Source organism: Meleagris gallopavo, chromosome 14 (assembly GCF_905368555.1).
Source record: "Meleagris gallopavo chromosome 14, MGAL_WU_HG_1.1, whole genome shotgun sequence".
In the NCBI taxonomy this organism is placed as follows: Eukaryota; Metazoa; Chordata; class Aves; order Galliformes; family Phasianidae; genus Meleagris; species Meleagris gallopavo.
In genome coordinates, this window is record NC_139417.1 from 19368031 (window position 1) to 19381054 (window position 13024).

General features: G+C 55.2%; 3 protein-coding genes across 4 annotated transcripts in view; 2 read left to right on the top strand and 1 right to left on the bottom strand.

Annotated features, from left to right (window-relative positions):
* Nucleotides 1-686: 686 nt before the first annotated feature.
* RHO (rhodopsin) lies at nucleotides 687-4345 on the top strand. Its single transcript, XM_003210211.5, has 5 exons — nucleotides 687-1047; nucleotides 1895-2063; nucleotides 2138-2303; nucleotides 2435-2674; nucleotides 3158-4345. The coding sequence occupies exons 1-5, from the start codon at nucleotides 687-689 to the stop codon at nucleotides 3275-3277; spliced, it is 1056 nt and encodes a 351-aa protein (XP_003210259.1). The 3' UTR covers nucleotides 3278-4345.
* A 99-nt stretch (nucleotides 4346-4444) lies between these two features.
* On the top strand, nucleotides 4445-8749 carry H1-8 (H1.8 linker histone). The gene is made up of 5 exons (XM_085236162.1): nucleotides 4445-4558; nucleotides 5005-5451; nucleotides 5536-5674; nucleotides 5749-5807; nucleotides 5906-8749. Exons 1-5 carry the CDS (start codon nucleotides 4445-4447, stop codon nucleotides 6227-6229), a joined length of 1083 nt encoding a protein of 360 aa, XP_085092288.1. The 3' UTR covers nucleotides 6230-8749.
* The window catches only part of PLXND1 (plexin D1), a 66101-nt gene continuing 61146 nt past the window's right edge, over nucleotides 8070-13024 (bottom strand). For both annotated transcript variants that reach the window (XM_085236187.1, XM_085236186.1), the window contains exons 34-36: nucleotides 12230-12370; nucleotides 11333-11407; nucleotides 8070-10705 (exon numbers count right to left, since the gene is read on the bottom strand). In XM_085236187.1, coding sequence (XP_085092313.1) covers nucleotides 10589-10705; nucleotides 11333-11407; nucleotides 12230-12370 — 333 coding nt within the window. In that variant the 3' untranslated portion in view covers nucleotides 8070-10588. The remainder of the gene's footprint in view (nucleotides 10706-11332; nucleotides 11408-12229; nucleotides 12371-13024) is intronic.

Below are 13024 nucleotides of genomic sequence, written 5' to 3' on the forward strand. Positions count from 1 at the left end.
GTTCTGAACCACAAAATTCACTCCTGTTTGCTTTGGTTGAGCGCAACCACAAGAAGGATCCTGTGCGCTTTGTCTTTCTCTGGCACTCTCTGCCTGTGGGCCTGGTGGTAACGTGTCCCGTTTCCCACATCCCTCTGTGGGTAAACTGAAGCATTTTGAACTGATGGGCACTGCAGCCTATGATGGGCTGTCGGGGCACTCAGTGGGGCAGAGGCAGTGGGGGTCCAGCCCAGGCTGCAGCATGCAATGAGTGCGTTGGGCCCAGGCAGCAGGCGCTCAGCCCTCAGGCAGTGGCACAGCATGCTGGGGAGTGAGGTGTGCAGGTGGGGCTGCCCTTCAGTTCCAGTGCACAAGCAGTGCAGAGCTACCTGTCTGTGTATGACCATGAACCGTGGTCTCCAACAATGACAGTGTGGGCCAGAAACAGGTGTCACCTTAATATCTGCCCAGAAAAGCCAATTACCCCTGGATGATTATGATTAATAACTCTCTTAGCCCTAATCGTGCTGACACCGACGCCTGGAGCTTACCACAGGGGGCACTTTATAAGGGACGCCCTACAGCCGCTTCTCTGCGGGGCGACAGCGAAGGCTGGGCGGTGGTGGGAGCCCAACTGCAGGGGCGATTCCCCCACACACAAAACCTGACACTGAGTGCGACTGAGAGGCGCCCCACAAACCGCAACCATGAACGGGACGGAAGGCCAAGACTTCTACGTGCCCATGTCCAACAAGACCGGGGTGGTGCGGAGCCCCTTCGAGTACCCCCAGTACTACCTGGCTGAGCCCTGGAAGTTCTCGGCGCTGGCTGCCTACATGTTCATGCTGATCCTGCTCGGCTTCCCCGTCAACTTCCTCACGCTGTACGTCACCATCCAGCACAAGAAACTCCGAACGCCTCTAAACTACATTCTCCTGAACCTGGCGGTCGCCGACCTCTTCATGGTCTTTGGAGGCTTCACGACCACCATGTACACCTCGATGAATGGGTACTTTGTCTTCGGAGTAACAGGGTGCTACATCGAGGGCTTCTTTGCTACGCTGGGCGGTGAGTTCTCCAAACTTTCAAAAATCTGACAGAAATTTCCCTAGATTTCAGGAGAGGGCGTGAGGATGCCCAGCTGCTCCTGGAGAGCCGGGCGGTGCGTGCCAGGCCCTGCTGCTGCTGCGGGCTGCGGCGTCTGCAGTGCTACTGGGTGGGAGGTGAAGAAAGTGGCAAATGGCACTTTTTTTTTAAGCCTTATTTTGGTAGCCACCTGTTCCATCTCCTGTGAGCAACAGTGTAGCCATGAAAAGTAACCTACAGCAGATTGTGCAGCTGCTGGATTTGCACATCCTTTTGGCTTGCTTTCTGACAGGAGAGCTGACAGTTTGTTCTGGAGCTGTGGGGCTGAGAGTTATTGCTGTGAGGCGGCGTGCAGTGCAGTGCAGCCCAGCAAAACCGCCTCCACTGTGCCATCCAGCCGGTGATTAGCAGTGTTAAATTAGGGCTGTGTGTCTGAGAACGGCCTCCCCTGGCCAGCTCAGCTCCCAACCATACTGCAGGCAGCCGTAGGCGGGGTCGGGCCCCCAGGCACAGATGATCCGAGCAGAACCCGGAGGCAGTGCTGCAGATCAGAGCGGGGCCGTGGGCATGTGGATGCAGTGCTGTGCGGGAGGAGGGCAGGATCCAGCAGTGAATCCCGAGCACAGCAGCACAGTGGTTACCACTGGGTGTCTGCAGCCATCTTCTGACTCCTCCTCACCGCACTGGTACTCATCCTCTGTTCCATTCCCTCTTGAGCACTGGATGGAGGTTCCCTGCTGATGGGGGTCTTCCACACGCCAGGAATGGGTGCCTTTGTCCTCCCGTCATTTGAGGTCCCCGTATCTCCATCCCTCTCTCCCTGGTGCAGGTGAAATTGCTCTCTGGTCACTCGTCGTCCTGGCCGTGGAACGATACGTAGTGGTCTGTAAGCCCATGAGCAACTTCCGCTTCGGAGAGAACCACGCCATCATGGGGGTCGCGTTCTCCTGGATCATGGCCTTGGCCTGCGCGGCCCCCCCGCTGTTCGGCTGGTCACGGTAGGGAGGGGCCTGGGCACGGAGCGCAGGGTGTGGGCAGCTCTGCTGGCGCTGACCGCCCCGTGTGCTCACAGGTACATCCCTGAGGGCATGCAGTGCTCGTGTGGGATCGACTACTACACGCTGAAGCCGGAGATCAACAATGAATCCTTTGTCATCTACATGTTCGTGGTCCATTTCATGATCCCACTGACCGTCATCTTCTTCTGCTATGGGAACCTGGTCTGCACTGTGAAGGAGGTGGGTGCTGCCCAGGGGGTGGGGACTGTGCCGGGCTCCATGCGGTGACAGAAGGGAGCGGTACCCCCCGGCCCTGCACCCACACAGGCCAAGCCCTCTGGATTCCACCCCCCCCCACTCTCTGCCCGCAGGCTGCCGCCCAGCAGCAGGAGTCTGCCACCACCCAGAAGGCAGAGAAGGAAGTGACCCGCATGGTGATCATCATGGTCATCGCCTTCCTCATCTGCTGGGTTCCCTACGCCAGCGTTGCTTTCTACATCTTCACCAACCAGGGTTCAGACTTCGGACCCATTTTCATGACCATCCCGGCATTCTTTGCCAAGAGCTCTGCCATCTACAATCCTGTGATCTACATCGTAATGAACAAACAGGTAACTGCCAGCTGATCGCCTCTGTAGTGTTTCTCTTTGTAACAGCTGTGGGGAGCTCCCACACCTCCAGCACACCTCGAGCCACAAGGAGATTCCAGGTACTGCGTGCTGGTGTGCAGGAGAGTGAAGTGCAGCTGACTCCTTCACACTGTGCAGCTCTCGTTGATGCAAGCACCCACCTGAGAAATGTGCATGCTGGCCTAGCTCAGCAGCTGGGGCTGCCTCCCCCAACTCCGAGTGCTGGGAGGGAGACTTCACCAGCACAGTGCCCTTGGTGCAGACATGCTGGAGGGTTCTGTGCAGTTCCCACTGCAGCACGTGGGATCTGTACCTGCGTTTACTCCTGCTGTGGCAGTTTTTCTGCTGGACAGTGCCCATGGCATTGCTGGGCTCGCTTTTCACCACCCCCAACTCTGGGCCCAGCATGAAGGCAGCCCCTCAGCAGCCTTCCACCCTCACCACCCTGCTTCCCCTCTCTTCCAGTTCCGTAACTGCATGATCACAACCCTCTGCTGCGGCAAGAACCCGCTGGGCGATGAGGACACATCTGCTGGAAAGACAGAGACCTCCTCCGTCTCCACCAGCCAGGTGTCCCCTGCATAGGTCCCACCGCACCAACCTTGCCCACTGCAGCGCCTGCCCGCTTCAGCACAGCCCTGCGGGGTGGGCTGCTCTCCCAACCATAGGAACCCTGGGAACAAGGCTGTGAAAATGTACACATTTTGTAATTAAAATGCAAAAGCTTAGCTCCTCCACTGGCATAAATCCGTGCTTCTCTCTCTGTTGATTCACTGAGAGCTCTCACCTGTTGCACCACGCGGGCCCTGCAAATCCCGGGCACAGCAGAGCCACTGCCACTGCCCTCACCCCAACCTGAGGGCCTCAGAGGGGCAGAGGCTGAGCCCCTCCCGGCTCCACTGCTGCAGACAGAGCCTGGCAGCTACCAGCAGCCGCTGGGCCAGGGCAGGGGGCTGTGCTGGGGCAGGCTGGGCACTGCCAGATGCCCACTGCTCGGAGCTCCGTGCCCGGCCCTGCCCAGCACCTCAGAAGGGCATCGCAACAGCTCTGGGATGATGGGCGGGTTTTGGCACACACGTGCTCTCCCTGCGGCAGAGGTGATGGTGCAGATCCCACCCCTGAGCAGGTGGCACAGCATGGTGCAGCTGTGTCCCGCTATGGCCGGGCGTGCTTGGGTGCTCCCGGTGTTGGCCCCTTGGCAGCCCCACTCACTGCCCCCCGGCAGGACGCAGCCCTTCTCTCCCAGCCATCCGCAGACCCTCCCTGTCAGCTGCAGCCCAGCTCAGCATCAGCCCACGTAGGAGGCTTTGGCCGGTGCTCGTGCTTTTGAGGACGGATTGGTGCATTGCTGAGCTTCCTCCGTGTTAGAGCAGGCAAGACATGGGAGCATATGGTGCAGAGACACAGGCATATGTTCCAGGCACTACAAGATGGCATATTGCAATTGTAGCAGTGTTCTTCATTTTTATTTTTAGCTCAGTTATACAAATAAGATGTTTTTCTTGCTGTTCAGCGTTATCAACATTTGAAACTATTTTTGTACATTATTATCCTCTCTGATTTCTAATCCTATGCAGCTTTGCGAGGTCTAATAAGGAACATACAGAACCCATGCAAGTTAAATCTTTAATAAAGAGCAATTTGCAAGTACAATTCTCTCATTATTTTTTTTATCAATACTTCTGCATATTCAGTGAAATCTGAAGATTAGCAGTTTATGAATAATTCAGTGTTTAGGCTGATGTCTGATTCATGTACTTCAAATCCGAGAGCTGCTTTTGGAGGGAAGAGGAGGACGGTCGGGTGTTTGTTGCTGCCCGTCGAGGCCGCACTCCGCAGAGCCACGCGGTGCTCAGTGGCTGCTCGGTGACGCGGCTCCGCCACCCGCGCTGAGTCCTACGGCACCAATGCCGCAGCGCTGGCCACGCAGGGGGGCACGCAGGGCTGCCCACACGCGGGGCCTCTGAGCACGGCAGCACGCGAGGTGTGAGCAAACAGCTGTGGCTGCTGCAGGAGCCCCACCCGGCCCACAGCGCACTGAGAGGAGTTCACAGCACGTGCCCGGGGCCGCCGCTCGCCCTCCCGTCCTTTTCCAACCGTCTGCTCGCAGCATTCCTTCTCCTTCCAGCCTCTCACAAAGATTTGGGCAGGAGCTCTCGGGCTCACCTGTGTCCGCTGCGGTGGAGACCCGGCGATTAGCGGCTGCCCAACCGGCCCTCGCCGTTACCGTGCCGAATCAGATAAATTAGCTGCAGGTGTGGTGGACCTGAGAACAGGGTTGAGTTCTGCAGTCCCTGGTTGCCGTTTGGGAGCTGCGCTGCCATGGAGTCCCAACCAGGTCGGGGCTGCAGGGTGCGGATACCGCGGTTCCCTTTTCTGGGAACGGGCGCGGTGACGCCGTTTGGCTTCGGAGGACTGCAGCCCTCGGGGCTGTGAGCGCCTTCGCCTCACGCTGCCGTTCTGTATCCCCCGCAGCCAAAGCCGCCGGCGCTGCCCGGCTCTCCAGCCTGCTCGCCCGGGGCCGGCGGAGCCGCCACCCCCCCACGCTGCACATGGTGCTCGAGGCGCTGCAGGCGCAGGATGGGAAGAAGGGCGTCTCAGTCGTCGCCATCAAGCGCTTCATCCTGGCCAAGTACCCCGCGGTGGACCCCGTGCGCCTCAAGTATCTGCTGAAGCGGGCGCTGGCGACCGGGCTGAGCCGCGGCTTCCTGGTGCGGCCCCACAACTCCTCCGCCCTGGGGGCCACGGGGCGCTTCAAAGTGAGCGGGGCTGCAAGAGCGAGGCTGGGGTTGGGCGCTGCCGATGCCGGCTGCTCCCACGTTCTGCTCCTTCCCTCCTCCCAGCTCGGTCCTAAGAGGCTGCAGCAGAAACAGGCGCCGGGCCGGGAGGATCCAGGGGAGGGACCGGCCCCGAAGACGGGACGCAGAGGGGCTGCCGAGGCTGCCCGAGCCCCTGCGGTGGTGCGGAGCGATGGAGGGCAAGGTAATGGCAGGGGGTCTGGGGCGGACCCCCGTGAGGTGCTCCGCCTGTGCTCATCTGCTGCTCCTTTTCTGCAGGCACTGCCAAGGAGAAGCCAAAAGCAGTGAAGAGGAAGCCAAGGGCAAAGCCTGCAGATGTGAGTACAGCTGGGTGACGAGGCCAGGGGATGCCAGCACTGCATCCGAGCTGTGGGATGTGGCGTGGCAGCAGCCTGAAGCACTCTGTCCCCTCCAGGCACAGCCAGCGGTGGGGAAGCCCGGGAGTGATGGAGCAAAGGCCCACCAGGCCCCTGGCAAAGGGCGGTCGCAGCCCCCCGCAGCTCCTGCTGCCAGGGGTGTGCGGGAGGACAGTGCCGACCGCCCTGCTGGTGCTGGGGTGAAGAGACCCAAAAAGACCCCAGCAGCCAAGAGCAAAGGGGAGGTTCCTGAGGAGGCCCAGGAAGCTGCCTTGAAGAAGGGAGGTAAAGCCAAGGCAAGGAAGCCCCAGGCTGCTCTGGGTGCTGGCCAGGGGGGAAAGACCAGAGCACAGGAGGCAGCTACTGGCAGGAAGGTGTCATAGGGGCCCCAGGACTTTGAAGCACAGCACCATCCCCAGCTGAGTCTAGGCTTTGGGGTAGGAGCTGGTTTTAATTCCCAGGTGTTAATTCTCTGTTCATCTACTACTAATAAAGGTTGTCTGATTCATGGATTAGCACAACTCCTGCCCTGCATGCCCATCACTCAAGGCCAACAACCTTCAGCCCAGAGTGAATCCGCAGCCTTGCCCCGTGTAGGATGGGAAGGCACGCAGACTTGTGGAGTGGTAGTGAGCTGTGGGCTCCTGTGAGCAGTGCTGGAGTGACTCTGAGGGACTGTGTGTATGCAGGTTGGTGGTGAGCCCCAGTGCAAGGTGATGCCCAGGCGGGGACTCTGGGCTGGGGTGGGACTTGAAGTGGTAACGAGGCCTGGGAAGCTCAGGGCTTGTCACCACTCCCACAGCCTTGGTGCAGGGGATGTGTCTGGCCTCCTGCCCTCCCAGCTGCCCTTGTGCTAATGCCTGGCTGAGCTCAGATTACAGCAGTGCCAGGGCAGTAGGGATGGGTGCGTTCGTGGTCCGCAGCGGTGGTTGGAGCTGCCTAAGCTCCACCCACACTAAAGAGGAAGATAGAAGTGCTTTGGGACTCAAAAAAGAGTTTGGGTGTTTGCAACAGACTGTAGGATTGCTCATGCTATTGTTATCTGCCTGTCCACAGTACCCACCCCAAAACCTGTCTTGCTAGCTTCTGCTGGCCTGTATATGAAAGCTTTCTTATGATAGTTTTAAATGCCTGAATTTCTCCTGCTCTGTGCAGAACAGAGCCCTTCTGAAGGTCAGTCTGATAACGCAAAGGTTGTCAGTCCTCCTGGGTGGGAGAAAGTAAGTGGAAGTAAAACTCTCTTACTAAAGAGGATTTAACTAATCTTCAGCTGGCTTTGCCAATGCCCTCCAAGGCTTCTGGCCTTGCTGTGCAGCTTAAGCAAGAGCTGAGCAAACTAACTACTTTTAAACTTTAGCCTTGGCCATGCTGATGTATCTTTAAATCTAAATTCATATTCCCTGGGGTCAGGGTGAGGGATACTGCAGCAGTAACCCAGCAGAACTCAGCTGCACCTTCTGTAGTGGTCAGTCACAAATGACTGCTTGCCAACACTAAATGTCCTGCAGTGGAACAGGGCAGGAGCTGTGTTCTCTCTCATCAGGCACTAAATATAAAACATAAAGCTCCTCGAGAGGCTATATTATTAAGTGACTGGATTTAGCTTTACTGAGAATCAGCTTTAACACAGGAAAATCCCTGTGGTGTCCAGGAAGAGCAGTTTTTACTGAAAGACGGTGGAAGTGGGAGGATTTCGGCAATGCTGTGGTTATCGAGCCCTGCAGGCTGGGGATGGTGTCACTGCTAAGGCCAGAAGCCTCGAGTGCTGTGGCAGTGCAGAGCAGGTGCTGGGCTGCCTGTTGCTGGGTGAAGGCACGGTTGGCTGCTCCTGGCAGTGCAAGGCTGTCTGGCCCTGTGGGTTGGCATGGTGATGTTGGTCCTGCTGTGCGTTGCTGTGGTTTGTTCAGGTCCTCACGTGGCTTTTCTACCTTCTGTGTCAGATCCTGTTCTGGTGGGACCTTCCTGCATGCTAGGCAGGAATGGTGAACTGCTGCAGCCTTAAGAGGGTAAGACCTGTGCCATTGGGAAAGAAGATGGTTCTTGCTGAGCTGCCAGCCCTGAGCAGTGCGGTGCTGCATGGTGGAGCTGGCAGCTGCCTGCCTCCCCGTGTTCCTGAGGAGCACAGGGATTTGCATGGCCTGTGTGAGAGAAAGATGTCTCAGACAAGGGATGGCCTCTTGGTGTTAGGCTCTGTACCAGGAGCAGGAAGTTCACTACGCAGGGTTTCAGCACCTTGTTTTATTACAAAGATAGGTTTCTCCAAGAGTCTGCCACTTCCACTACACAGCAGGTAAGGGCACTATACCCACAACACATGCCAAAGTTTAAAAACATGTTACAAAGGGCTCAGGGGTTCAAGGCAACACTACAAACCCTCAAGCGTTTGCTCTTTTAAAGTTACCTCTTTAGAATGGTTGTAGCTTTTTTTCTACTTTGGAAAAAATTAAATAAGACAGCAATAGACCCCAATACGTGGCCCAGTCACATCACCTGGAGTCAAACCGTGCTCACTACTGGCTCACCTGTGTCCTTTTCCTGTAATGACATGGGGCTGTTGCTCCATGGCCATTTCCTCACCTCCAGCCAAGCTCAACATTCTCTACTACCCTGGTCCTTCTCACTGTCACCTTCCCTGTGCTGGGCCTGTCTATATCTATGGCAACTATTCACAGTTTCTAAAGAAAAAGTCAAGATTATTTTTTGTGTGAAATCACTTTCAAAATAAAATGTAGCCCAGCTACATTATTAGTTTCTATTCTGAAACCACATCCTCAGCAAAGACATTGAAACTTCTACAGTGTATGTACTTTTTCTGTAGTTCTCTTTAAAAGAAAGGAAAAAAAACAAAACAACAACAACAAAAACAAAACCCCAAACAAATCCTCTTTTCTTTCCCTCCCCTCCCTACCCCCTTTTAGCATACTGGATAAAGTCTATCATTTGTTTTAAAATAGATATCTATATACACATACACAACTCTGATGTTCTAACTTCTGACAAATGCAGTGTTACTGGAAATGATGGGGTGCAACCACCTGCCCATGGCAGTAAGTCACCCAGGAGGAGTCTGGTGGACCAGGTTTCATCCTTTCCAGCTGGATGAGTAATGGAGGCTCACCTTGAGACCCTGCCTGGAGTGAGGTAGTCACTTTTCAATATATATTTGGCAGTTTGGAAATGTGGTGCCTACAGCTAGGTTTAGCTTTCATGGGCAGGTTGCCTTTATCTGCAGGGGAATGCTGGCTTCGGACATGTGGTCCAGCTTCTGAAGAAGGGCCTGAGTGATGCTGGAGAAGACCAGAGCAGTCATGGCTGCCCTGGCTGTGGAACAGGAGCTGCCAGCAGAGAGAAAATGGATGCCAGGCTGGGATGGACCCCAGCAGGTGCTGCAGGATAGCAGTGAAGTTCCTGGATCTCAGACAAGTCCTGTTTGTCTCTGCAGTGGGACTCTGCTGACATCACTATGTGGAGTGTGACATTTCCTACCCCTGTTTGCACCTTGTGATGTCTGACTTGCTCTGCTGACTTGTGTGAGTGAGAGCATCTTGCTGCCATGGGGACAAGGATGCGTTGCTTGCCTTTATGGGCTGACAAGCTGAATGTGTCACAAAACCATTTTTGTTGCTCTTGGGTGGTAACTGTGGTGTACTGGCTCCAAGGCAAGCAAAGCAAGCTGCTTTAGGAACAGCCCTCTGCAGCACCGGCCCGCTTTAGATGATGATCATGGTGAGATACCAGAGAGCGTGGGACACAGTGAGGAAGTATGATGCCTGCATGTCCTGCCCTGCATGTGGCTCAGTTTGCTCTGTCAGAGGACTGTTCTGGTGACGTGAGCTCAAGTCAGCACCGTAGCTGTGTACGCAGCAAGTAGGGTGGGGAGAGTGCGAGGAGCAGCTCACTGCTTGCAGGTGGAAGTGATGCCCCTGCCTATCTGGCTGGAGGGTGGGTCGTAAGGGGACATCTGCCTATCCTGCATGCTGCAGTTCACTGCATGCAGGTTGGGGAACTGGGAGAGGGCAGAACAGTCTTTCCCACACCAACATGCAGTGCACTCCCTCCAGCCAGCTAGCAGCTGTTAGGGGATAAAGTGCTTTCAGCATTCCCCTGCTACATAGGAAGCAACTGCTTTAACTCACCCCCAGTTCCCTGGGTTGCCCAAATTTCAAATGAAGGAGTGGTTGTGTTTGCACATACAATACAAAAATTAAAAGGCACAAAAATACACAGAATGCAGCAGATAGTGAACAGCTGATTGTCCATGGTGTCAGAGAAATGCAGATGTCAGAGGGCTGGTGTGGAATGGAGAGCGTGCTGCCACTGCTCTGATGGCCTATGCCATCTCTGCTTGTTACTCCCCGAGGCTGCTCTTTTGTTATGGCTTCTGCAGCGTGGTCTTGTCCGTGAGGAATGCAGACAGGGATGTGGGGAGCCAGCTGCTCAGGAATGAATTACTGAGAAGTGACGAACAGAGCTTGCCACAGGTGTCACACCTCCATTTCTGGCTTGCAACAGCAGTAAGTTACGGGTGCTACAGTGTTGACCAGATGGTTTTCTAGCTGCACAAAGGCTGTCTTGTTGCTTCTTGATCTGTGAGGGAGCTCTCTGGCTGCAAGTAAGGCCCACCACTGACACAAGGCTGATTTGAGAACGACCCTCATGGACATGGACCAAGGTGTCCCCATGGTCAAGGCAAGTTCCCTACAACAGTTACTCTAGGGGCCGCTTCCCAGGCTGCAGTCAGCCTAGGCTTCGCTGCAGCACTCGTAGATGTTGTCCTCCATGAGAGCAATCACTTGCTCAAACTTGTGCTGGAGCTGGGTGCGCTTTGTTGTGGGGTTGGAGTCCAGGGCGGCCACGATCTGCAGGAGAGGTGGGCACATAAGGGACAGGCAGCACGGAGCCCTGTCTGCCAACCCCACCTGCCTCATAATGCTTCAATCCCAGCTGAAGCCAGGATGGAGAGCCTAGTACTGGGACACAGCCCCGCACCCTCCAGGTGCAGCAGGGGTTGGCTGAGTCCCTGCTCTCACATTGAGGCAGAGGGAGAAAATGCAACAGAAAACCCTGCAGGGAACCTCCTAGCACAGAGCTGTCCCTGTGAGGCAGGGCACAGTGAGTTCTGCGTTCTGGGTCACAGCCAGGGCAGCAGTGAGGGTAAGTTATTGGGAAGGCATCCTTGAGCTCTGCTTCCTGTGAGCATAAGAGGATTCGAGCAGTCCACGCATTGGCCAACCCTGCTCCAAACTTGCCCAGCTAAGCACTGCTAAAAACAACTGGGAAGAGCTGGCTTTTGCTTCTACAAAGTTATCAACCAAGGGATGGGAGAGCAGATGCACCTATGTGTATGTATTACATCTGCCTGGGCAGATTACACAAAGGAAAAATAATCCCTTTTCTGCAAGGCATCCAACTGCTTGGTTACAAAACACCTCCTGTTATTCCCTCTGCAGATAGTCTAAGGCCTGAGCACAGCCAAACTCGCCTACCTGGGAGCGATATCTCTTGGCATATTTGTATATCTCTGCCATGGCGACGTTTGTGTTGAACTCATTCCGGTATTTCTTTAAAAAGACAGAACAAATAGGGGAGATACATTAACCTGACACAGCAAGCAAGTTCAAGTCCAATCTGCAGGCATTAGCGAGATTAAAAGAAGATTTAGACTGGCTATTTTTATTCCTGTTGCATTGATGCAGCTGGGCTTTGCCTTATTCATTTAAGGAAGCTGCATTTGCTTACATGAGAAATGGTTTGAGTCTTTATAAAGTCAGCCTTAAGTGACTGCAGCCGATAGCCCTGATCAGCTCAAAGGCACTCTGAAGGATGGGGCAGCACTGGAGCTGGGCAGAGGAGCACCCAGGAAAAGCACGCTCCACAGCTGAGGCTGAACTGCCTTGGGGAGATGACTGCGTTCTGAGGGAGCTGCAGCGCGCTGCTGGCAGGGCTGGGATCCGGAGCGCAGCTGCCAGCTCCCGAGCTGGTACCAGGCTGGCAGGGAGCGCTGCCAGCAGGCTGCCGGGGACTCAGGGCCAGCTCTGAACGCTGGCGGCACAGGGGCCAGCTGGCCGAGCACCCGAGGGCCAGCAGAGCCTCTTCCAAATTTCTGGCTCTTTGGCACTTCATTCTGTTTAAAACTCCCAGTGGTGCCAAAGCCTTGTTAGTTTCAAGCGAATTCATGTATGTTTACTGGCAGTCATTAAAGATGCTTGGAATTAGGTCAGATGAATTTTGTCTGGAAGTTGGAGGCAAAATATCCCTTCTCGTTTGCTTCCTCCAGTGCCTATTCAAGCAGGAGCTGAATTCAGCCTGCTCACCCCGCTGCCCCAGCAGCACAGCTCCACATCCCAGCACAACCCTGCTCCCAGCACTGCCCAGTGCCTCACCCGTGACTCCTCTGCCAGGTGTGCGTTCATCTCCTGCTCGCTGAGCGGTGGCATGTCATGGATCTGCTTGTAGTATCTCTGCACGATCTTCCTGTACTCTGGGATCTCCTTGGCGTACAGCAACTTATTGGTTGGGGAGTCCTAGAGTGAGGGCAAGATACTGAGATCGGATGCCGTATCATTTCTGACTGAAAACCCTCTTATTCTGCCTGGCTGAAGCACTGGCCATCAGACAGGGCCTTCAGCTGCAGTTGGGCTCAGGAACCAGCTGTGGGCCTGGCTTTAAGCAGACAGGAGCGTGGTGGGATGGCACCAAGGCACAAACCGCATGAGTGGTGCATGCAGAGCACATCACCTCCTGCCTGCAGAGCTGAAGCACTCTCTGCATGCGGCCATCCCTGCCTGCCTTCCTGGCTCCTATGCCAGCAGTGGTGGTCTCACTGAGTGCAACTGCAGCAACGACAGGGCTGAAAAGTGTGTGCGGGGCCAGGGGGGTTGTTTGCTGCAGGCGATGCTCTGCAAATGCATGTACCACCACTGTGTTAGATAATCCACTTCTGCTCCGTGGCGCCGTGTGTGGAAAGTGGTAATGAAGGATGGGCTTCTGAACGCGTCACTCCAGTCTCTTGAGCAGCCAGCTTGATTTAAACCAAAGAACAAAGCTGAACTTTGTCAGTTGAAATGTTGCTCTTGGATTTTTAATGTAACTTTGATTTATTCTGCGTTGGCTAACTCAGCCTGTCTGACCTATATTGAGTGCATGGAAAGTAATTAATAGAAAATACTGTGAGTTTT

Coding starts and splice junctions, on each gene's coding strand:
- RHO (XM_003210211.5), top strand. CDS start 687: ATGAACGGGACGGAAGGCCAAGACTTCTACGTGCCCATGTCCAACAAG. Junction 2,064..2,137: donor CCGCTGTTCGGCTGGTCACG/GTAGGGAGGGGC, acceptor GTGTGCTCACAG/GTACATCCCTGAGGGCATGC. Junction 2,304..2,434: donor TGGTCTGCACTGTGAAGGAG/GTGGGTGCTGCC, acceptor CTCTGCCCGCAG/GCTGCCGCCCAGCAGCAGGA.
- H1-8 (XM_085236162.1), top strand. CDS start 4,445: ATGTACTTCAAATCCGAGAGCTGCTTTTGGAGGGAAGAGGAGGACGGT. Junction 4,559..5,004: donor CGGTGCTCAGTGGCTGCTCG/GTGACGCGGCTC, acceptor GCCGTTTGGGAG/CTGCGCTGCCATGGAGTCCC. Junction 5,452..5,535: donor GGGCCACGGGGCGCTTCAAA/GTGAGCGGGGCT, acceptor CCCTCCTCCCAG/CTCGGTCCTAAGAGGCTGCA.